The sequence below is a fragment of the Suncus etruscus genome, chromosome 16 (assembly GCF_024139225.1).
Source record: "Suncus etruscus isolate mSunEtr1 chromosome 16, mSunEtr1.pri.cur, whole genome shotgun sequence".
Taxonomy (NCBI): Eukaryota; Metazoa; Chordata; class Mammalia; order Eulipotyphla; family Soricidae; genus Suncus; species Suncus etruscus.
The window spans coordinates 61,483,075-61,509,341 of NC_064863.1; the positions used below are offsets into that span (position 1 = coordinate 61,483,075).

Sequence of the window (26,267 nt, forward strand, 5' to 3'; positions counted from 1 at the left end):
TACATGTGCTAGTCAGAAACGTGACCTATAATGGATATTAGGAATATTTACATTAAACAAGTTATATTTACATGTGGTTATTTTCAGCCAAGGAACATAAAATGCAATAAAAATAAGGTAAAGACTATAGTACTGCACCAACCAAATATCAGAATTAATTTGTCGGTATAGATAGAGCAAATTTTTCTGATATTATTACTTAGTTTATTGCATTTTATTAACGTTAATTTTTCACATCCGTTGTACAGCAAAATGTACAACAAAAAATACAGCAAAAAAGTACAACAAATACAATTTTATCTACTGATTTTTTAAAATCCTGTAATTAAGCTTTATTTTGGGATATTTATTTCTTGTTATAAAGAATGGATAGTTGGGAGAAATTACTAATAAAACCACGTAATCAAGCATTTATGTATAATTATTTTGAATCTTGAGTATCCATGTATATAAGGATATATACATACAGATATACATCTACATATATATAGCAATATATGTATAAGATTTCTTTGACATTTAAATGTTTAAGTGCATGTTAAAGCAGAGAAAGTGGACAGAAACACTTACCAAGAATATGAGGAGAAGCCTCGTCTTCTTGGATTAACACATGTCTGGCACCAGGGGGTATATCAAACATCTTAAGGTACCCTTTGCATGTGTAGCAAATATAGGTGGAAGCAAAGAAGAAAAAAGCAACAACCATGGTCAGTCTAGCTTTACATTCTGACTACTTCTGCAAGCAGAAGAGGGCATCCATAAACTAGAAGAAGCAGTTTCAGAAATTAATTTCAAAGCATTGGAAGCCTTTGTAACATCTAGCCGGAAGCTGTTAAGGAGTAAGAAGAAAGTTAATCTTATATTCTATCTATTAATTATTTATCTTGTATTCATCTGCAAATTACGTCAATTATAATTTAGGTAAATGCTTCATTTTACTGTGTCTCTCTTTGTGATTTTTGGTTTTTAAATCAACTCTTTAAAATGGGGTCAATTTTTAGTTCGTAGTTGTTGAACTTACTGTGATTCTCTTCACATATATATGCGTGTGCATTTGTCCATGTGTGATTTCAAAATACAATTCTAATCATACATCTATGAATAAACATTGTTTGTAAATTACAAATTACATTTGTAATTAATTTAATTAAATTTAAAATTAAATTACAAATAATATGTAATTATTTTTCTTTTATTTAGCAATTCATTTTAAAGCCTAAAGTAGGCTATAAAATATTTTAAGGGTTTTAAAATATACGTTGTATCTTTGATCTAATTTAATTAGTTTTTATCAAATTTTATCTAATATCTAATATCTGATTACATTGTATACTGTCTCTATAAGAAAGTGACTAAATTTTTTTAGTCAGTCAAATATAGTTATTTGATTTGTGGGTGGCACACCTGGTGATGCACTCCTGACTACACTCAGGAATTACTCCTGGTGGTGCTCAAAGGAGCAAATCCAGATTGACTACGTGCAAGTAAAAACTTTACCCGCTGTATTAAAGCTCAGGTTCTTTTAATTCAATCTAATTTCTTTTTCTTTTTCTATTCTTTTCTTTCTTTACTTCTTTCTTTCTTTCTTTCTTTCTTTCTTTCTTTCTTTCTTTTTTTCTTCTCTTTCCTTTCTTCTCTCTCTCCTTTCTTTCTTTCTTTCTTTCTTTCTTTCTTTCTTTCTTTCTTTCTTTCTTTCTTTCTTTCTTTCTTTCTTTCTTTCTTTCTTTCTTTCTTTCTTTCTTTCTCTCTTTCTTTCTCTTTCTTTCTCTCTCTCTTTCTCTTTCTCTTTCTTTCTTTCTCTCTCTTTCTCTCTTTCCCTTCCTTCCTTCCTTCCTTCCTTCCTTCCTTCCTTCCTTCCTTCCTTCCTTCCTTCCTTCCTTCCTTCCTTCCTTCCTTCTTTCTTTCTTTCTTTCTTTCTTTCTTTCTTTCTTTCTTTCTTTCTTTCTTTCTTTCTTTCTTTCTTTCTTTCTTTCTTTCTTCTCTCGCTCTCTTTTTTTTGCTATACCCAGCTGCACTCGAGGGCTTACGGGTTACTCCTGGCACTATGCTCAGAAATAGCTCCTGCCAGGCTTGGGCACCATTTGAGATGCTGCGGGTTGAATCCGGGTCTGCCACACCCACCCACTATACTATCGCTCTGGCCCTAAATTTTTAGTCTAATTTCTAATAAAACAAATATGTTAAACATAATGCATTACTTTCCTATAATAAGTCAATAATAAGGCAAACAAAAGTTAGATTTCACTTCAAATATAAACGTGTATAGAAATAATTTACAAATTATATCTATATTATGAAATTTCTAATTTATATAATGTAGGATTGATATTGATATAAATTGCCAAATACATAACTGATGATAAATTTAGAAGGAAATTTTGTCATTTTCACAATAATAATTAATATATACTTATAGGAAGATCCACCAACTTTCTCACTATTTATTACTGCCCTAATGTTGTGGTTCCTGATTTTAGTACTGAAAGTTGGTAACGTTCAGTTTAGTTTTGTCTATTGCCTGAATATATATAATGGATCGAAGTTACATGCATAAGATGTCAAGTACAGCAAAACAGCTTATACCATTTATGGATGCCCTTCTTTTCTGCATTTTTCTATAACTTACCCAATACATTTTTAGCTTCCCTTGTTTCGGCAAGAGAAACATTACGAGCTCCTTTGGGTAAAGTGAAGGCACCTCTCGTCTTCCCTTAAATAGAATGTTTTTCATTAGTGAAAATTTTATGTTCCTAAAAGTCTTGTTGTTTCATTGACTATGGCTTAAATTTAATATATTTTTATTTGGTAAAATATAAAATACACCATGAAAATTTTATACTTTGAATTAAAATTATTTATAATAGATGTCAATAAGTTAATAGTCAATGAAAGTAAGACTACGTGTGAATGAAAAATGAGATAGGTGATTTGAAGTTGAATACTTGCAGATTTCATTTTCCAGCAACTTGAATTCTTTATGGCACCTCTTGCTTAAATGTTTCCCTGTTGAAAAAGGTTAATTAGTCTATTGAATGATTGAGATAACAACATTGGTGTAAAGAAATAGATGTTAGATTATTTTTGATTGGTAAGAATCTGTAAAATTTTCCTTTTGTAGGGCCAGAGAGATACCATGGAGGTAAGGCATTTTCCTTTCATGCAAAAAGGTCATCGGTTCTAATCCCGGCATCCCATATGGTCCCCCGAGCCTGCCAGGAGCGACTTCTGAGCATGGTGCCAGGAGTAACCCCTGAGTGCTGCCGGGTGTGAACCAAGCACCAAAAAAAAAAAAAAAAAGGATTCTTTTTGTTCTATGGCTTTGATTCACCAACCTGAGATACCTGAAAAAAAGTATCACGAGTTTATATTACACATAGTACAGCATATGGCACAGAATGATCTTTAAATTCTTTTACAGTATATTCTTTAAAGATTGACTCACTTTCAAAGGAAACTAAATGAGTTATTTTACACCTAAAACATATATATATATATTGTTTTTTTGGGCCACACCCGTTTGATGCTCAGAGGTTACTCCTGGCTAAGTGCTCAGAAATTGCTCCTGGCTTGGGGGGGCCATATGGGACGCCGGGGGATTGAACCTCGGTCCTTCCTTGGCTAGTGCTTGCAAGGCAGACACCTTACCTCTAGCGCCACCTCACCGGCCCCATACACCTAAAACAATAGTATAAAACTTCTATATAAAAAGCAAAAGATTATTTCACAAGTTACAGCATTATATTTTACTCTTATTTCCTAAGTTAGAGAATTACATTTTACTATTCCCAAATCATAACTAGTGACAACTTGTGCTTTTTTAAAATAACTTTGAAAGTAAAAATTAGTAAATTATCATGCAGGAAAAGTGAAGACAGTAAAATTACAGTGCAAATGTCTAAGAGAAAAAGATTACAATATACCAAGGTCTGCCACCTGCCTTCCAATTACAAAAAACCAGAGATGGAATGTGTGACATTCGAGTTGGGTAGCTAATGCATAATGGTGAAAGAACTAAAATAATTATTCTCTTTGAATACTTCTTAATACTTCTTTTTCTTTTAAAAGGAGAAATTACCATAATACAATATGCTAAAACATAGCAAACTTTCTTCTGATTTAGTTTTTCTTTCATTTTCTATAAGAGATTATATCAGAAACTTCTCAAGAGAAACAATATTTATATTTAAATGCTAAATCATAAATCTTTTTCCAAATAAAATGCTCATCTTGTAACACTGTCAAACCTCTAGTTGTAAATGTTGACATAGAAACATTTATAAATTTCAGTAACTTTTTATAGAACTATTATTAACTTTGCATATTATTGTTTTCTCTGTTTCCTCTGTCAAAATTTTGACATGTCTAAGTTCAAGTCATTATGTAACAATTTATATGTAAACATAGAAGTTTATCTACATAGGCAATTATACCTCTGTCTATATTTTGGTTGAATCTGTATTATTTGGTATAATATAAATTTAAAAATTATATGAGCTATCAATATTAGTTTTAGAATAGGATAAATGTTCATTTTAAAAATAAAGGGGTGGAGAGACAGTGTAGGGCTTAAGGCACTTGCTTACAATAGGGTGATTAGGTTTGATCCTGGTACTACTGTACAAGAACCTTAGCACTGCAAGAAGTGATCCCTAAGCACAGGCCAAAGTAAGCCCTGAGTATCTAAAGTAAGCCCCAAAGCCTCTCCAAATAAAAATAAAAAATATTTTAAGATATATTTGTGATTTTTTGAAATATTTGATAAGTAATTAATTTATATTCATCAGAAGACTTAAGCACAATTTCCAATAATTAAGTCTAACAAAAAAAAATAAAACAATAGAAGACCAAAGAGATAATTTAATTTTCTGGAAAACATGCTTTACATGAAAAAGGCTCAGCCTCTAACCTCATCACTATAAACTCTACTAATAGCAACTTCCAAGAATCACACTTGAAAAGGCCCCTGAGTGGGCCGGTGAGGTGGCGCTAGAGGTAAGGTGTCTGCCTTGCAAGTGCTAGCCAAGGAAGGACCGTGGTTCGATCCTTGGCGTCCCATATGGTCCCCCCAAGCCAGGGTCAATTTCTGAGCGCTTAGTCAGGAATAACCCCTGAGCGTGTGGTCTGAAAAAACAAACCAAAAAAAAAAAAAAAAGGCCCCTGAGCACCTCTGGGTGGTTAAGACCAAAACCAAACAAATGCCCCCTCCCAAAAAAACCTCACAACTTTTACTAGTATGAAAATTAATACTTATCTTATTTGTTTCTTATTTAACATTAACAGACAATTTTTTTTCCATAAAGGGGTTAGAGAAATAGCTAAAGAGACTGATAAAATGGCTTGCATGCAAGATGTCTGGGTTTGATTCCCAATACCAGCATCTTAAAGTCCTGGTGTAACGCCACGCGGGACCATGTAGCACAGAATTGGGATAAAAACCCTGAGCATTGCTGGGTGTGGCCCAATAACTAAACAACAACCAAAAAAATTTAATTTTTTAAATTTATTTAAAAATTAATTAAGGCACAATAATTTACAAAAATTATTCACAGCTGGGTTTCAGGCATATATTATTCCAAACCAATTCCACTACCAGTGTCAATTTCTCTCCACCAATGTGCCTAGTTTCACTCTCACCTCCTTGACAGACACATTTTTTAGATTGGTTGTTATCCTCAGTTCTATCATATTTTTAAACTTTTTATGGGTCATCAATGCTATGGAGCACTAATTGTTAAAGCTACTGATAAAAAATATTTTCAGTACAAAATATGTAAAAAAGCAATTTTAAAAGCATCACTTAGAGACAATATTCCATTTTTAAAAGAATTATCAAAAACCAAGAATTTAAAACAAAAGGACATGAGATATATGAGAGACTTTAACTTACCAAGTTTCCGGGGTATTCTGGTAAATGTTCCTTTTACAGTTCTACAGTGAGAATTATCTCCTCCACAGACACCACACTTATCTTCAACTTTATTAGAACCGATTTCTTTATCACAGCCCACTTTCTAGAAAACATAATTACATGCATCTAGCTCCATGCACCGAATTAAAGTCAGCATACTAAAGAACTATTTCAGTAATGAAGTAATCAGCAAAGTTTGATGGCTTTTATCCAAGCCTTAGTTTTTAACAGCACAATCTCTCAATGAGCTATTTTAAAATCAAATGACAGTATTCTAGGTTAAATTGTATACTAAGCTAAATTTCTTCTAAATTATTACCTTCCTTGTATAAATGAAGGGAAATGAGAAAAAAAGGTAAAAACACACACATGGCTTTAATTATCAAACATTTATGGGGCACAGATGTAGTTAATGCTGATGAGAGAGAGAAAACAAAATATTGCTTTTCCTTTGTTCTATTAATTATAAAGATGAATAATGAAACAGAAAGTTTCATGGAAAATGGGTCTGGGAACATTAGTTAAATCAATGGTGTGCCAGTGTTACATAACAGGAGGAAAATGATAAAATATTCACAAAGTAGGAACTTTCGAGGACATTATGTCAGTTTTATAATTTCTTATTAATTAATCAAGGAACTAGTCTTACTGAACTATAGCAACAGGTCATTAATATATCAGTGTATTGTAATGGCACTTGATACACCATTCTACTCATAGTTTGGGAAGAAATTAGCTAAGAAAAACAAGGATAAAATACTTCCAGTGCATTAAATATTGTGGGAGGGAAAATACAGATTTTACATTTAGTAAAATTATTGTTTTGATATTTTGTTTGATTTTGAGGAACACATCTAGCAGTATTCATTTGTTTTTTGTTTGTTTGTTTTTCTTATTAATAATCTTTATTTTGACCAAAGTGGATTCCAAATCATTCACAGTAGTATTTTAGGAACATAGTGACATTGAATAAGGGGCATTCCCACCACCAATGTTGTCCTCCCTCCACCCCACCCCTTTTCCCAGCATGCATCCCATATCGCCCCTCTTCCCCCCCCCCCCTGGGCTTCTAGTATAAGTGGTCCCTTCTGTGTCTAGCTTGTTGTAGATTAGGAATCGATTTCGTTGTAGTCTTACATACAACTGGCTTTGTACTCTTGGTAGGGATCAGTGGACCATATGAGCTATCACTATACGTAAGGTAAGCATCCTTCCTATCCTATTACTCTGATCTTTAAAAAAATTTTTGTTACATTATGAGGCATCTGTGTTCTGAAATTTATTAATTTAACACTAGTGGTATTGAAGTACAAAAGGGAAATTAAAAGAAAAAATAATGTATATATTAATTCTACATTAACTTATGGGAGTAAGCTCATATCACTGTAACTTGTGAACCTGAGGAGGACTGTACTTAACACATTTATTGCTAAGAAAATAGCTGAGCAGACTGAGAGAGCTTATTGCCAAGGATAGATAGAGGTCCTTATGGAATCCCTGGCACAACGTAGTCCCCTACACGGAGAGGAATAACTCAGAAGAGTTGAAAGTACTTTTCCTGAACATCAGAGGGTGTGGTCCAAAAAAGGACAAACAAACAAACAAAAAAAAAGAAAATATTTAGCATTAAAGCTGTTTAGACTGTATATCTGAATCATAACTATTAGTAAAATACTCAAAAGCAAAGACATTATTCCCAAGTTGCCATCTTAGCCTAGAGGCAGCAGAGCAATTTAGAAAGCATTCGGCTGAAAATTAGGAAAATTATTTAAATCCTGATTTTGCCAGTGACCAATAGTTGATATTATAAGTGCAATTTTATCCAAATTTTCCCTACTGAACTATTTGTAGACTCTCAGGGTAATGTAATTTCACAGATCAGGAAGTGATATTTCTTGAAACATGTAAATGAATGATAGTAGAATTACATTAATAATGTATAAAGCCTTGGGGCTGGGAATAATGTGTACTTACCACACACTCTCCCCGGACACATATACTATATGGATCTTTGTAGGAACATCGTGTTCCATCATGTACCAGCTGCTTCATATAAGCTACACCTCCTGTCTCTTTTGATTGACAATAAAGGTGGCATCTTTTCTTGGCTGTATAAAATAGAAGATTTATTCAGCTATTAGCATTAGGTGGTATGTTTAAAAAGTCAAGGTTTTATTATTCATAAAATATGAATGTTTCAAATTGGTTTTATGAAAACAAAAAATGGTATTAAAATGTTAGTAAAAAATAGGGAGAAAGTATGCAGATTTGTCATATTTTAACTAGGGTGGCCAAATGATTGGCCATCAAAACTGCTGTGTATCTAGTGTGAACTACTTAAGAGTGTATAGCTCTGAGTACATCTAAGAGTAAAAGGAGAAACTATTAGTAATTTTACAGAACAGGAATAAATTGGAACTTTCCTATAAAACTGTGGTTATATGTTCACCTAGATTTATCCAAATCTCTTCAATAAAATGTAATACAGAAACAATTTTGTTTTAATGATCCATGAAGAGCTGAAAGGGCTTCTTTATTTTGGAGAAGGGCATTATCCCTGGCCGTACTCAAGGATTACTCCCTATCTCTGTACTCAGAAATCACTCCTGGCAGTTCAAGGGACCATATTGTATGCAGGGGATTGAACCCATGTTTGCCACATGCAAAGCAATCATCTTACCCACTGAACTATCTCTTGGGGCCAGGATTTTTTTTGTTTTGTTTTGTTTTGGTTTTGAGTCATACCTGGTGGCGCTCGGGGGTTACTCCTGGCTCTGCACTCAGAATTGCTCCTGATAGGCTCGGGGGACCATACGGGATGCCGGGATTCGAACTACCATCCATTCTGAGCCAGCTGTGTGCAAGGCAAACGCCTTACCACTGTGCTATCTTTTTGGCCAAAGGATTTCTCTTTCTTTTAAAGCAATGACTAAGTATAGATTTTGCATTTGCTAATTGTCAATTAATTAAATGTAACATCTGATATATATAAAATAAAGCAAAATAATATATTTCTTCAATGCACCATAATTTTCAATTCTTACACATACATTTTCCTCTTATTTTATTTTGTTTGTTTAGGGGGTCACACCCAGCTGTGCTCAGGGTGTACTCCAAACTCTGTGCTAAGGGATTATTTTATATATACTTCAGTGACCATATAAGTTGCTGAAAACCAAAGTGGGATTATGTATAAAGAAAAGCCTTAAAAACCCTGCACCATTTCCCTGGCCCAACATAGTCTCTTTAAAAGAGCAATTAAGGCCTGGGGAGACAGTACTTCTATTTGGATTCTTGCTTTGCACCTGGCTGATCCAGGCTTCATCCTGGCACACTATATGTCCCCCAGGGCTTCACCAGTAATGAGCCCTGAGTGCAGAGCCAGAATTAAATCCTGAGTACTGCCTGGTATCGCTCCAAAACCAAAAAGATAAGATGATAAAAATCAATTGGATTGAACTCAGAAGTGAATCAAATCACAAGATGATCATTTAACTATGATATTCATCCCAGTAAAATATATAGTGGTAAGTTTACAACTCAAGAGATCTAGCTGACCATTTTGGAGGGTAAAAAAAAGATTACTTTAAATAATTTTCTCATCTGTGGGATATATATATATAAAGATAGTATGGTAGTAATATCCAGAGGTAGTAGAGAAGAGGATCAGGAGGAGAAGTCCATGGTTGAAAGCTTGCCATAAAGAGCGGAGAGTCTAGTTAGAGTAGAGAAGGGACTACTACGAAAGTGATAGTTGGAACCAATCACTCTGGAAAAGAACTGGGTGCTGAAAAGGGATAAAGTGTCATGCATAACAACCTATCATTAACAATAGTGCAAACCACGGTGTCAAAATGGAAAGACAGAGAAGCAAAATGCCTGCTCTAGAGATAGCCAGGAGTACAAGGTGGGAGGGAAATGAGGGACATTGGTGGCAGGAAAGTTTCACTGGAGAAGGTCGTTGTACATTCTATTACGGAAATCCAACTATGAACATTTCTGTAACCACAGTGCTTAAATAAAGCGATTATAAATATTAAAATTAAAGGATTACACTGAAAGAAAATTTCCAAATGCATTTTGAAGAAATAGTATACAGTAAGTACAAATATTAAAGGTTATAAAATGTCTTTGCTATTAAATATAATTCATTCCTTTTTCCTTTCTTAAGTGTAAAAAAACAACAGCAACAATCACAGTTATTCAAAATGAGAAGAGCATAAGAATCCAAAGTATTTAATACTAGAGGATTTGGGTAAAAATAGAAAGGAAACTCAACATTGCTCCAATGTGTAAATTTTCACTGTTCTTTTCAGAAGTGGTGTGGTAGAGGAGTTTGCCAAGATCTATTCCACAATCCTCAGCTCTCAGACGAAAGGAGTATGTTTGCTTAATCCTCGGAAACCCAGGAGAACTAACTTAGTGCTATAATCAACAAGTTTTCTAACTTATTAAGTGGGAATCAAGAGTCCAGGTTTTTGGTGCCGACAGTCTGAACTTTAAGATCCACATTGCAAGAAAAGAGTGCGTGTCTACTTACAGTCAGGATGTTCATAGGGTAACCAATGGTGTTTGCTATTCTGGTATTCAAAGTGGGAGTTTCGCTGCTGGCACTGCTGGGCTCTGAAGTCCTCAAAGTGCTTTTGGCATTCTTCTGTACCACAGAGCTGGTACTCAAAATTAACACCAGGACAATCCTGACCACCATTGATGGGCCTAAAGAAAGGACAACATTTAAAATGCCTCTCTGGCTCTCAGCCAGCAACTGAAGCGTGCAGACAGTGCTGCTAGGCAGAGAGCCAGAATTTCTGAGCAGCCAGAGAAGTGAATGAATTCAGACTTCCTCATTTCAATCCCTTTCCCAAAACGCTGCCCTCTTCCTGGGGAAGTGGCAGGGGAGGGAGATAGGCACAAAGTCCAATTTAAGAAGGGTTTTCAAAGAGTATATTTTAGATGTATAGCATATGTACAGAAAAAATTTAATATATATAATTTCTGAAAATTTGTATTTTCTATCATGTACAAAATACAGATAATGCAACCCAAAGAGACACCAAGCATATACAATGCATCCTATGTAAAATAGAAATAATAATTTTACTTTCCTAGAAAAACATTAATAGAATTGTGTCAACATATTTTATTTTTATGGAGGTAACAATGCATTATAGTATTCCTCATTCTGCTCATCATTATTAAATAGTAAAATATATCTTATTATTAAGTTATCATCATACAAATAAACACTTATAAAAATTAGATTCTCTATTTATTTTCCCCTTTCCCTTTGGTACTACTAATTAGTCTTACAGTTTTAAAAGTTTACTTTATGTAGAGTGTGTCCTTTCTGTTGATGATTTCATTATGTACAGGTGCCCTTCAGGTCCATCCAGGTTGCTGCAAATGTCAGGATTTCATCTTTGATTGTTCTAGCTAAATAGTATTCCATGATATATATTTATGTGTGTGCATCTCCTTTATCCAACCAACTGACAATGGGCACTTCAGTTGCTTTCAGTAGACTAGAGAATGGTTTGTAGTGAAATTCGGTTGTCTTTATTAGATTACACGTTATAATGTTACATAACGTTTTCTCTTTTTTGTTACCATGACTATCATTTCTTCCTATGAAGACAGTCATGTGACCCCGAGTCTTTTACAAAAGAAATAATCAGAGTCATTTTCCTGTGATAGACTAAAAGAAAGGTCTATTCGCATGTAATGCCCTTGACCAGAAAAAATTTATTAAGTTTCATGTTATGTTATTTTTTTTCCAGAAAATAAAGTTTGCTCAACACTCAGATGGGATTCAATAAATTTAGTTTGAGTTCCTTGCTTTTTTGGTTGCCCTGCTTGACACACTCCTCACCTACGTCAGGAGTCAAAGGCCTCTTTAGAAAGTGCTGCTTCAGCCCTGATGCTTGTGTGCTTTCTACTGCAGAACTAAATCCCAGAGTTAGGTACCTAAAAGCATAAGGATCAGCTTTCTGACTCTACTCCTTTATGTTTCTAAGCATCCATTTCTTCAAATATCTTTACTTTTTCACAAAGTCTATCACTTACATCACTGATTATTATTTCCAAGATAAGTTTAGAGATTTAAATAGCATACACATACATTTTACATGTAATTCCTGGAACTGAATATAAAGACATTATGTTGAATAATAACCATAGCTATAGGAGTTATACTCACGTTGGATTATTGCACTGACGTGTTCTGAAACGAACCCCAGTTCCACATGTTCGGGAACAAGACCCAAATTTTGTCCATGAGCCCCAATTGCCATCTTGTTTTTGTTGGTTAGCATTCTTCCACATGCAATGGCCCTTATAGCACCACTAAAGAGAATGACAAAGGCACCTATGTAATCTTTTGCACCATCAATTAAAAGAGTTAACTTCTTTTATCATTCTAGTTAGAATGCATTGGAAATCATCTAAAAATTTTTAACAAGAAGGTACACTTTATGTCTTCATAAATTTAGACTTATATTTTATACCAAAATAAAATGAAAGAATAACATTTACTCATAAATGTTTCAATCAGTAACAATATCAGTAATAAATGTTTCAGTCAGTAACAATCATAAAAGTTTTTGAATACCTAGCTTGCATAGTTAGTGTTATTTTACCCTTTATCCCCTTTTGGATTTTCAAGGGTAATATATTCTAATTTGAAATAATGGATACACACACACACACACACACTCACACACACACATATATATATATATTTATATATATATTTATATTCTCAATGATACTGAAAAACAAAAGGGCCAGCTATATTATCTTTAACATTTACCTGAAGAAAATTACAACATAAGTAGTCTAAGGTCATCTGAAATAATTAAATAGAAATTACTTAGAATCATAATAGCCTAGAGGCACACAGCTCACAATGCCCAAAACACAGCAGATCTCTAAAGGTATTAGCTCTTTTCTCCTCCCTCATTTTGTTGTTGTTTTGGGGTCTTATCAGAATTTACTCCTGACTGCTCAGAGATAACTCCTGCAGACTCAAGGAATGCCAGGAATCAAGCCTGCATGGACGCTGTGCAAGGAATGCATCTTACCTGCCATATTATCCCTTCATCCCTGGCATCTCCCTTCAATAATTTTGATTTCCTCATAAAAAGCTAAAAGTGTTTCCTAAAACTTAAACTGATAAAGCTGAATACCACACAAATAATTTTAGAGAAATTAAATGTTCAAATATATTCATAGGACTCCACTTTCATGAATATGAGCCAGCTAATTATTGCTCTTAAATTTTTAAAATCAAATAAGCATTAGTAAATTTACCTGAAGCAACAAACTATATTAATCTTAACCAAATCAACTTTAGTAAATTTTTCTGAAGCAAAAGATTATTTTAGTGTTTAACATTGTCTCTATAACATTTACATACAAGTAATGATAGGTTTGATTATGATGATTAATTCTCATACTATGTAGCTTATATACCTCTAAAACAGTTTTTAAAGAACTATAGAGATAGCAGTTTTGTAAAATTTTTTGAAGCTGCTAAGTCCTATAAGACCTTCTTTTCCATCTAGTCAAGTCAATCAAGTCAATGTGAGTATTAATATGCCTTTGTTTTACTTTTGGTGTTCTTTGATAGCATAAATTGGCACATATCCCATTTCTGAGCATTCAATACTGACTCCACGATTAGAGATTCAAAACTTCTGGGCATCTTTCCCCAAGAAGCAAAGCCAAATATACTGTAAGTTCATTGAACTTGGTGTGGAATGCTAGCAAGTAAATCAAATGCCTTAGAAAGGGCTCAGTTAGCAGCTTCCTAGTTTCAGAAGTGAGATGAATAGTGACTTTAAAACTATCAGATTCTGAAATCTGATATCTTTTTTTTTTTTTTTTTTTTTTTGTGGTTTTTGGGTCACACCCGGCAGTGCTCAGGGTTACTTCTGGCTCCATGCTCAGAAATTGCTCCTGGCAGGCACGGGGGACCATATGGGACGCTGGGATTCGAACCGATGACCTCTTGCATGAAAGGCAAACGCCTTACCTCCATGCTATCTCTCCAGCCCCTGAAATCTGATATCTTACTTGATATACTAAAATCTATATTATCAAACTTGGAATAAAGTCTTCACATATGTTAAATTAAGTAATAATAAAATGAAGATTATTCTGAATTATCTAGGTAAGCTCTAAATGTCATCACATGTATCTTTATAAGAGATAGAAGACTTACAGAAAAATGAAGGGAACAAGGAGGTCACATGAATAGAAATTAAAAATTAGAATAATACAGGCACAGGTCCAAGAATGCCATCAGTTAAAAAAAAAGTGGGGCCGGAGTGGTAGCACAGTAGTAAGGCACTTGCCTTTCATGAGGCTGACCCAGGACAAACCTTGGTTTGTTCTTTCTGAACTTAGGACTCCCAGATCTATGACAAAATGCATTCTCTTGTTTTAAACCACTGTTGATGCGTGTCAATTTGTTAGAGCAGCAATACATTTCATGCACTATAGTGTTCACATAAAAATACAGCTATACAAATAATTTCCCAAATTTTTATTTATTAATTTTGGTTTTGAAACCACATTCAGTAGTGCTCGGGGATTACTCCTAGTTCTGCACTCAGGATTTATCCCTGGCATGGTTAGTGGGACCATATGGGATGCCAGGATGGAACCCAAGTTGGCCACGAGCAAGGCAAGTGCCCTACCTGCTGTGCTTTGGCTCTACACTCTGGCCTACTTCCCAGATTTTTAAAGAGGATTATTATACACTGGACCTTGATTATTCATTGTAGAACCACATATACTCACTTTTCCAGCAGCACATTCAGTCCCATCTAGTGGAGGACCCTTTTTGGTTTTACAGAAGTAGGGATTATCAGGGTGACTGCACCAGAGCTGTTTACATGGATCAAAGGTTCGGAACTAGAAGGAAGAGAATTAAAAATCTCAATGAAACCAAGATATAATGCCATGAGAACCTAACCATGTCTATTCTACTCAGTATCTTCATGTCCTGTTTATGGATCTTTTATTTCAAATTAGTGTTACATTTTAAATAAATGTGGTCAGATATTAGAGGAGGTGTGGCTCTTGCTTTGTATGTGATGGATTTCATTAGGTCTCTTGGAGCACAACTGGGTGTCATTCAGTCCCCAAGTCCCTTCAGAAAAAAAATATACTATCTAAGAATTCCAACTAGAAAATGCTTATTCTGCTTTTCATTTTTAAATAAAATAGAAATATTTTTTGCCTGAAATTCTCTAACTCACTTTTAATAATTCTGCTTGCCATAGTAGGATTTTAAGAACTTAGTAAACCACAGCTCCTTAATAAAAAACTGGAAAAAAAATAAAACGATCCCCTTATCTTATAATCATAAGACTGAGAAGAATGCATATTTAAGAGTTAACAAGTCTGGGGCCAGAGCGGTGGCACAAGCGGCAAGGGTCTGCCTTGCCCGTGCTAGCCTAGGACGAACTGTGGTTCAATCCCCCGGCGTTTCATATGGTCCCCCCAAGATTGCAGTGATTTTTGAGCACATAGCCTGGAGTAACCCCTGAGCATCACTGGGTGTGACCCCTCCAAAAACAAAACAAACAAACAAAAGACTTAACAAGTCAAAGGTATGTGGGTATAATCAGCATGCATTGTTTATGTGCCTTGGTCAATTTTTTTATTTGATAAACACTTTGCAGAGGCATGGATAAGAGGTCTTGGGCACTTTGGCAATGGTGAAGTAGCTGTGTACACCAAGACCATAAATTTCAACAGCATTATAAACTCATTAACCTAACTCTAATATATATTAAACATAAAATTTATATTAAAACTAATTGCAATGGTTTTGCAGTTCTCCAGCTATAAAATGGTTTCTCTTTTATTCCTGAAGTATAAAGTCCTAGCTAATAGATGACAAATTATATATTAGTCCCCAATCTTTCTATGGAAGATATTCATTCCAGGTTCAACTACAACAAATGACACAAAATATATGGTTCATATATCTGGTCCTCAGAATAATCTGTGTCAGATGTAGGTATAACAAGATAAGGCTTGTTACTTTTCATTATGATTTCAATGAGACAGAAACAGAGTCAGAGCAAAATCAATTTTAGTTTTCTCAATACTAAGAATGATTTTTATTTTCTTTCTATTTATTTTTTGTGGTGCTCAGGGATTACTCCTTGTAATCCCTTCTGGTAGGCTCAGGGTATCATATGGAATGCCAGGAATCAAATTTGGGTTGGCCATGTGCAAGGCAAACATTCTATCTGCTGTACTCTCATTGTGGCCTCCTGTTTTATATTTTCTAAAGAAATAATAACATCAAAATATATAATAAAGCAAAATTATAAGTCCTGCATGTTCTTTACTTGCCTCCTGTCTAATGTAAACATCACACATTCTTCAAATCTGGGATTTTTTGTTTTAATTTTTATATTTAAAATTACTATTTCACAGTATTAAGTAAAAAATTTTGAATAACCATATCTAAGTTATTATCCAGGAAATTAGGAGTTGACAGTGGATATAGAGATGAGAGTATATAGACATATAAAATGGCTGCAGTTATCTGCACATGAAATATTTCAAATAGCAACTCAACTTCTTTCTAGCACAGGAAATACTGTCTTTTCATGCTTAATATGTAAAGTTCATTAAAAAGACCCTTTTCTTCTTACCATGTATTTAAAAGAAACTATTAAATATCAACATGAAAATTTAATTAAACATACCTCTGATCTGAATAGATACACAGAATATTGGCTTGCCATGACAGCATTTACTGTATTTCTATATTGTGTGTAGCCATTTAGATACATTATCAAATTTTATGCTGAAACAAATTCTAAGCAATGAATGCTATCATTATTCACATTTTTATGCCTGAGGAAATTAAGCCAGAGAATTGTAGTAAAGTACTTAAAGTCATCTAGACAGTATCAGATCCTGACCTGGATGACATCCAAAGTCTGAATTTGGAGCCCACATTTCTAAATGCCATGCTATATAGCCTGTGTTTCTAACATGGCACCATACCAGTACAAGAAATTAATGAAAATAAACTATTTGAAGCTTAAAATTGATCGATTCACATTCCAAAATCAAAGGGTTTGGAATTTAGCAATCTTAGTTTTAATGTCCCTTTTTTACCAGATGAGTGATATGTCATTTCTTTTTTTTTTTTTTTTGGCCACACCCGGCGGTGCTCAGGGGTTACTCCTGGCTGTCTGCTCAGAAATAGCTTCTGGCTGGCACGGGGGACCATATGGGACACCGGGATTCGAACCAACCACCTTTGGTCCTGGATCAGCTGCTTGCAAGGCGCTGTGCTATCTCTCCGGGCCCCATTTCTTAATCTTTGGGGTCTTGTATATTTTTTTATCTATAAAACTAAACCAATTCTTCTAATCGGGCACAGAATTGAATAAGACAGTATTTAAAACATTTAGCTTTATGGGAATGTTGCACTGGTGATGGGTGGTGTTCTTTACATGACTGAAACCCAAACACAATCATGTATGTAATCAAGGTGTTTAAATAAATTAAAAAAAACATTTAGCTTTTCATGTATGACACAGCAAACACAAAATCACTGGCAGATATTTTTATAATTGCACACTTGAATCTGTAAAATTCTCTAAGCAAGAGTTATGAAAAAAAATTTCAAGATGAACATAAGTTGATTATGAGCAACATACCGCAGTGCACATTTTATAACCAACTCCAAAGTCAAAACGACATTGCTCATCCATAGAATAATTAATTCCAGGAAGTTCTGGGAGTTTGGGCCAATTATGTTCAAAAGGGTCATCAAGGAGACAGTCATAGGAACTACAGGAAGAAAATACATTGCATATAGTTAAAAGTCAATTTCAATCATGACAATAGGAAATTATTATTGAGTTATGTATTCTAGAATTTCATCAGACCACCTGTCACAAAAGAATACATACTTTAATGTCTTTTGTTTCAGTTTTATTTAGAAAAAATGACCTTCCTCCTATTCATTTCAGGAAAATAAAACATAATTTAGCAGTATAAAAGGGCTGAGGTGGCTGAGGTAGCCATATTCAGGCCCTTAGATAAATCTTTCCTCACCATGGTCCCCATACCGTGATAGAGAAGCATGAAACTCATACTATTTATGCAGATATCATAATACCATCTTCTCTGGAATCTCAAATTTGACCCAATATTAAAGTTCCCCCAAAAGTACATTTTTTAAGGAAATCTGTTTAAAAGAAAAGATATTTTAAAATGCTGTAAATTCTTTACTTGCCTCCTGTATGATTACATAATGAAATCTAGCAAAATTAAATTTGATGTCAAATTCAAATCAGCATTTAAAGCATTCTGAGTCAAATGCTCTGAATCAGGAGAAAATATTTATTTTAAATAGCAGCTTTCACTTGCTTAGTATTGTGAGTTAACTCATCAGACTCCATTTTTTGTCAGTATTTCTTTTCTAACAGGACAGTTTGCATGTTGAGCAGCAAAGGACTTACTGAATGTATCTTTTCAGTTCTTGGCCGCTGCATCGGGACCAGTGATAACGATGAAATGCTGCTTGCACCAAGGGAGCCATGACACTTCCCATTGCAGTTTCATCTCCACACCTATTGCCTTGTCCATCATGTTCCATTCCTAACCTAGAACACAAAAATGAAACCTCAGCGGCGAGAGTCATAGGGACTACAGCTTTTGTTTCCTCTGAAAAAATTAGTACAGGGAAATGTGCATTTTTAAACCTACAAGGGATTTTATTGAGGAGTTACAGGAACTGAAAGAGAAAGTAATTTGACAGAAATACTTCTCTGGTTGTCTACATTTTGGCGAGTCAGTCACTCATTTAGTGTCAGTGTATTGCCCGCTTCACTGTTCTCAGATCCTCACACTTGGCAGGGAAAAGAGTTACGTGTTGGCATGCACTCTGTCCAAAATGTGAACAATGCTGAGAGAAACTAAGAAGAAAAGACCTTTTTTTCCATTAGAGTTGTGACTTACACATGGCCGGTTTCATGGGCGACTACAAAAGCAGATGAAAAACCATCCTCATGATTTAGAGTACAACTTCTTACTGGATGACACATGCCTGTGACGGGTGCATATCCTGTAGAAAATAACAATTACTTTTATTTTCATTTTATGAGAAAAGTCAGTAAGAATTACTGCAGGAACATTGGTGTGAGTAGGGCATCTTTTCAAGACACAGAGGCAGTATTATTTTGCTGCTAGCACTGTGTCATGTCCTCTTGGGAAAGTCAAAGGCAGTGAGTTCTAAAAAACATTCATTGAGTTTTAATTTTCTTCTTTCCCAAGTAAAAGAACTGTATGAGGTTAACCATTCTTTTCTACTCACTAATTTATTCCTGTTTTTTTCTATTGTAGTAAACAGTCCTTCAAATCATTGAAGAGAGCCAACATTCCATCTATTGGGAAAAAATAATGAATTTACTCCCCCCCCCCAAAAAAAAAACCTACAACAAAACTTATTAGGTAAATGGAAGCTGACTTTGGAAACCATTTTATAGCTGGAGAACTGCAAAACCATTGCAATTACCACTCAAATAGTTAACAGGCCATATTTTACAGCTTCCTCTCCATATCCCAAATGTACACTTTTATTCTTTTAAAGGCAAGTAGAATTATCATAATTTTTCAGTGGCATTTAACAACATGACTTCCACAGAAGTCACTGGAAATAAGAGAAAGAATACAAGCATGGCTGATGTGGCAAAACATAGTGGTGGAGATGTGGGTATTTGAAAAAATTCCCAGATTTAGAATTACTTTTGAAAAGTCATGTCCTTAAGTTCTTCTTCTACATATGAATAGAAATACCTTGCATTCCAGCAGGTCCAAAATCTTGCCTAGTTAAGAAAATTGCATGGTCATGGTGTTCAGAGTGGTTGGGATCAGGTTTTTGTTGTTGGCAAGCCCAGCGGCACACATTTTCCAAACTCCTGGATGGGTTTCCTCTTTCTATAAGGCTAATTGACTAAGAGAAAACAGTATGTTAAAATCATACATATCATTTTATCAAAAGCTACCTTAATAACTTTTCCCCGGGTAAACATTTGGGATTTCAGGAATTAAACAATGCACAATAATATTATTGAAACTTATTTGTCTATCTGCTTTCTAAATACCCTTGAAGATAACTTCATGACGATAATACTGGTATTATCCAGTGTTTAGCTGGCTAAATTAGCCATTTATAATTAGCCCACTTATGGGAATATGTGATACTACTAAAAGTTGTTACTGGGAAGCAACTCAATTATAATTATTTGCACAAATAATCTGTTTATTTAAATATCTGCGGATCTAGAGCCAGATAAATAGTGCCGTCAATGAGGCACTTAATTTCCATGCATCTGGCTCAGGATTGATACCCAGTACTCCATATTGTTCCCCATGTCCACCAGAGGTGCTTTCTTTGTGGCAGATGTTAGTCCTGAGCATTGCCAGGTGAGGCTTCCCAAATCAAAAAATATAAATAATAATAGTTGCTAACTCAACTTAGATTTTACATTTTTTAGGTATTAAGAACAAATAAGTAGAAAAATTTAGACTAGAAGGTTTATATATATGTGTGTATATATATAATATATATATGATTTTGAGTAGTCATGATCAAAAACCAAGGAAAACTACACTATCTCCAATTTCATTAGACAGTGTTAAATAAAGCAAATTATATGCATACAAAGAAATGATCCATTATTTGCTCAGAGATCACTTTATTGTGGCAGTGTCTCTTTCTAAGTTCACAAGAGAGGTTTTCTACATAATACATATCTATCTTTTATATTAGAAATAGCCTTAGCAATTTAACTTTCTAACCCAATATACTAACCCAATACTTAATGTTTTAAGATAGCTTACCTTTGCATAACCGAGCATTATCATGCGTACCAGGACCACATTTATATGTACTCCAAGGGACTCATCATGGTAAATTTCATTCACCTAGAGAAAATGTATTCTTAATAAAAGGCAATGAAAATAATTGCACAAAAATGTACAGCTAAAGAATTGCCATGTAATAAAAACAAATTATTTTTTAAATTTAGTTTCATAGGGTTAGAAAAATAGTACAGTGGCACAGTGTTTACCTGCACGTGGCCATTGTGAGTTTGATCTCTAAACACAAAGCTAAAAGTCATGGACACCACTGTGTGTGAACCCCAAAATGAAACACAATAAATTTATTTATTTATTTTATTTAATCACCTTGATTGCATACATGATTGTGTTTGGGTTTCAGTCATGTAAAGAACACCACCCATCACCAGTGCAACATTCCCATCACCAATGTCTCAAATCTCCCTCCTCCCTACCTGACCCCCGCCTGTACTCTAAATAGGCTCTCCATTTCCCTCATACATTCTCATTATTAGGACAGTTCAAAATGTAGTTATTTCTCTAACTAAATTCATCACTCTTTGTGGTGAGCTTCCTGAGGTGAGCTGGAAATTCCAGCTCTTTTCTCTTTTGTGTCTGAAAATTATTATTGCAAGAATGTCTTTCATTTTTCTTAAAACCCATAGATGAGTGAGACCATTCTGCGTTTCTCTCTCTCTCTCTCTGACTTATTTCAATCAGCATAATAGATTCAGTGTACATCCATGTATAGGAGAATTTCATGACTTCATCTCTCCTGACAGCTGCATAATATTCCATTGTGTATATGTACCACAGTTTCTTTAGCCATTCGTCTGTTGAAGGGCATCTTGGTTGTTTCCAGAGTCTTGCTATGGTAAATAGTGCTGCAATGAATATAGGTGTAAGGAAGGGGTTTTTGTATTGTATTTTTGTGTTCCTAGGGTATATTCCTAGGAGTGGTACAGCTGGATCGTATGGGAGCTCGATTTCTAGTTTTGGGAGGAATCTCCATATCACTTTCCATAAAGGTTGAACTAGATGGCATTCCCACCAGCAGTGGATAAGAGTTCCTTTCTCTCCACATCCCCGCCAACACTGTTTGTTCTCATTCTTTGTGATGTGTGCCATTCTCTGTGGTGTGAGGTGGTATCTCATCGTTGTTTTGATTTGCATCCCCCTGATGATTAGTGATGTGGAGCATTTTTTTTTTAATGTGCCTTTTAGCCATTTGTATTTCTTCTTTGTCAAAGTGTCTGTTTATTTCTTCTCCCCTTTTTTTGATGGGATTAGATGTTTTTTCTTGTAAAGTTCTGTCAGTGCCTTGTATATTTTGGAGATTAGCCCCTTATCTGATGGGTATTGGGTGAATAATTTCTCCCACTCAGTGGGTGGCTCTTGTATCCTGGGCACTATTTCCTTTGAGGTGCAGAAGCTTCTCAGCTTAATATATTCCCATCTGTTAATCTCTGCTTTCACTTGCTTGGAGAGTGCAGTTTCCTCCTTGAAGATGCCTGTAGTCTCAATGTCCTGGAGTGTTTTGCCTATGTGTTGTTCTATATATCTTATGGTTTTGGGTCTGATATCGATGTCTTTAATCCATTTGGATTTTAGTTCAAATTAAATACTTGAGTTAAATTGCTATATTTAGCTTTAGAGTGAAGTGATTCTTTTTTTTTTTTTTTTTTGGGCCAACCCTGATTATGCTCAGAGGTTACTCCTGGCTTGGGGGACCATATGGGATGCCAGGGGATCGTGCTCCATTCTGGGTAAAATAAATGGACCATGCTCCATTCTGGGTTAGCATATGGAAGGCAGATGCCCTACCGCTTGTGCAACTGCTCCAGACCCTAAAGTGATTCTTGATTAAGTGAATTGCTGATTTTGTAAGCTATATTATACCAAGATAGAGAGTATGCATGTATATTATAAACTATTACAGATTTAGAAAGAGTCCATGTACGCAAACTTTCACATTCACTTTAAAAAACCACAAGACAGTGATGACTAGCCTAATAAAGAAAGAAAAACAGACATCAATCAGCCCTACAGGATGATCATGTTTGTAGCCAAGGTACTATATCTGGCTCAGGGCACCAATGGAAATGGAGTCAATATTCGGAAGTTGTGGAAATTTTTCTATGATGCCTTAACTTCCCTTCCCTCTACAAAGGAGTGGGTCAGCTAAAGCATTAGTTATTAAGAAGACTAACTATAGGAGTACTTTAATATTTTAGTTATTGGGTGATAGTATTAATCATAAAAATAGGTTATGAATATTAGCCCTAAAATGTCTCTAAACAAAATTGATTCACTGTTAATTAATATTAATATTAATTTAAATATTAATATTTAATATTAATGTATATTTTTAATGTTCAACATTTATAGTTAGTGAAAAATCGATGTGAATAGGCCCGTGATTCAGAGCTGCCAACAGCCAATACCATAGACTCATCTAATTCTTGAAAGAGGCAAACCAAACCATAAAAATTCAGGGTATTACTGGCCTCGCAGATGATCACTCTGGGGCCCCTAAAAAGGGGAGCAGAGCATGTTCCCTGCCTTTCGAAAGCCTTATCAGTTGTATCAACAGACATACTCAACAAATGCCACCATGCCAATGATTCAAATTCACCACATTTCCACTAATCTCTGCATAGAGACCTAACTTTTATTGGCATCTCAGGACTCTTCAGAGTCAAGTTAAGCTACCTCTTCCCATAGCTCTGTATTTTCAGAAGTCTTGGTAGTTATGCCCTTGATCCAGAGCTGCCACCATGTTTTCCCATCAGCCAGTGCCAGAGACTCATTTGACATCTATAGGGCTCTTTGGAGACAGGGTGTGCCACCGCTACCCACACTCCCATCCATACCTATAATTCCAGAAGTCCTGGAAGCCATGACCACAATATATTTTTGCTATCATATGAGCTTATTGGCCCAGTTTCACAGATTTTTGAAGTACTAGACTGTGTGACTCAGTAGGGATATATCAAATTGGATGTGAAGTTATTATAGAAACTGCATAAACTCAACAAGAAAAACCACTAACAAAATGCTCAACTAGCAATAACGGGCTTAGTAATCTTCAGACAATGACATAATTGACCCCATCTCCAGATATGACAATTTTCAAAACTTTTCTCTTAATCGAGTTTTAAAAATAATTGCATTACCAATTAGTTGTAACAAGCAATATTGAGTAAATAATTTGTAGCTGCCAAGGGGCAGGCTTGGGGGAGGTTGGGATACTGGGGACAATGGCGGAGGGAATGTTACACTAGTAGTAGGATTAGTATTGGAACATTAAATGCTAGAAATAATTGCATTTTGAGCAACTCTGTAAACTGTAGTGTTGAATATAAAGAAACTTACTTAAAATCACTGTGTTAAATATTACTTAAATTGGAAAATACTAGTAGAAAGGGTTAAGGTCAAGCTAAACTTTTCCAGGAAGAGAGAGCAAGCATTCACCAAAACTGAAAGAACATGGAAAACCAACTTCAATTCAATTTGATTTTCCAGAAGTTTGAATGATAAGCATATCCAATAGGCATAAATAGGTTCATCGTCATCATGTTCATCTCTTCCTTCCATTTTATAATGAGGATGGCTCTTTTGTTTTGTTACTTAAAGTAACAACTGTGATTTACAAAGTTGTTAATATTTGAGTTTTAGGCATGCAATATTTCAACACCAAGACTATAACCAATCAATTCCCATCATCAATGCCACTTTGGCAGGCACATTACAAAGTTCAGTGTTTCCAGCTTTGATATCATGTTTTTAATTTTTGAGTCTGTGCTTTGGATGTACAGAAATAGCACACTCCCACATTACCAATTCCCTGTCCCCCCCATTACTTTCGTTTCTCATCTTCTTACTACCTTAAATTCTTTTCTTCTCTGTCCTTCTCTTCCTTAAGTTCTGGAGTCAAGGGTGATCTAGACCTATTCCTTTACTATATTACATTTCTGCATCAAGTTATTCCATATACCACAGATAATTTAGATCATCTTATCCTTGTCTTTCTTTTGGCTTACTTCATTCAACTTGATTCTTCCAATTCCAACCAGATTACAGTGAATCGCATGATTTCATTGTTTCTTGCAACTACATAAAATTCCTTTGTGAACATGTACCACATGTTCATAATCCCTTCATCTGCCATTGGACACTGAGGCTAATTATATAACTTAGCTACTGTATGAAGTACTGGAATAAATAATGGTGTACTTATGTCCTTTTGAGTGCTTTTTTTTAAAATTCTGGGGGCAGATACCTAAAAATGGACTTGTTAAGTCAGATGGCAGCTCAATTCGGAGAACTCTCCCTAAATCATTTTCCAAAGGCATTGAACAAGGCAATTTTCGCACCAGCAGTGAATGAGAGTTCTCCTTTCACCACATCTCAGCAAATTGCTCCCAATATTTTTGATATGTGCTATTGTCACTGGCATGAAATTGGTTCAAACATTCAAATATGTTGGGAAAAAAATAGAGACTAATGGACATTCTAAGAGTGTAATGGAAGGAATATGTTGAAAATCAGCACCATGAATTCACACACAACATAGTGTGAGCTTAATACAATAAAATTGGGAATATATTTAATGATTTTGGTTTTGTTTGGGGTTTGCAAAAGGGTACTATCAGTTAATGAGTATAATATCAAAAAATGAACTTCTAAAATAAAAATACGATGTTAGATGAAAGTATATTATTTTCTGGGGCTGGAGCTGCAGCTGGTAGACATTTGCCTTGCACATGGCAGATATGGGTCATCCTATATGGTCTCTTAAGAATTCCAGGAGTGCAGAGCCAGAAATAAGCCCTTAGCACCACTGGTAGTGGTCCAATGAACAAAACAAAACAAAAACAAGTAGATGGGGTATTAAGAACTCAGAGATGTTTGAGCTAGTATAGTATATAATCACCATAAAATTAATAAACTCATTTGTATTTAGTACACTTTAAAACCAATATACTTTAAATAGTACTATAATTTTATAAGTCAGGAAATTAATTTATTTATAAATAGACAAAATAAAGAACAGGTATGGATGAAGGTAAACACATCTATAAAAATTTAGACTATGCCCAGCAGATGGCAGTATCAACACTTTACAATATGGTAAAGACCATTCTTAATACACCTGAACTATTTATACAGCTGTTGATATGTCTACCTTTTCCTAGATTTATATCAAAATAAAATAACTTTAAATAAGAAACTAAAAAATTCTAGCCAAAGTGAAACAGAATCCTTTTACTCTAAAAAACCAAAAAAATATCAAAGGCATCTATCTCTATATAGTTCTTTAATTCTATCTGATTAATATGCTATGTCAGTGATAAAAAAAATCATAGATACCAATTAATCACACATTTTATAAATGAATAAATTACATGTGGAAAAATTTAGCTTATAAACCTAATTATCCGTTGAATCTGTGAGGATGTATTGTTGTAAA

General features: G+C 34.6%; 1 protein-coding gene across 1 annotated transcript in view; it reads right to left on the reverse strand.

Moving 5' to 3' along the window:
- The window catches only part of ADAMTS3 (ADAM metallopeptidase with thrombospondin type 1 motif 3), a 248,726-nt gene that overhangs the window by 25,635 nt on the left and 196,824 nt on the right, over nucleotides 1-26,267 (reverse strand). The window contains exons 6-16 of the mRNA XM_049789927.1: nucleotides 20,795-20,878; nucleotides 19,748-19,904; nucleotides 18,911-19,016; nucleotides 18,412-18,555; nucleotides 17,605-17,737; nucleotides 14,711-14,824; nucleotides 12,105-12,250; nucleotides 10,449-10,624; nucleotides 7,883-8,016; nucleotides 5,888-6,011; nucleotides 571-651 (exon numbers count right to left, since the gene is read on the reverse strand). Coding sequence (XP_049645884.1) covers nucleotides 571-651; nucleotides 5,888-6,011; nucleotides 7,883-8,016; nucleotides 10,449-10,624; nucleotides 12,105-12,250; nucleotides 14,711-14,824; nucleotides 17,605-17,737; nucleotides 18,412-18,555; nucleotides 18,911-19,016; nucleotides 19,748-19,904; nucleotides 20,795-20,878 — 1,399 coding nt within the window. The remainder of the gene's footprint in view (nucleotides 1-570; nucleotides 652-5,887; nucleotides 6,012-7,882; nucleotides 8,017-10,448; nucleotides 10,625-12,104; nucleotides 12,251-14,710; nucleotides 14,825-17,604; nucleotides 17,738-18,411; nucleotides 18,556-18,910; nucleotides 19,017-19,747; nucleotides 19,905-20,794; nucleotides 20,879-26,267) is intronic.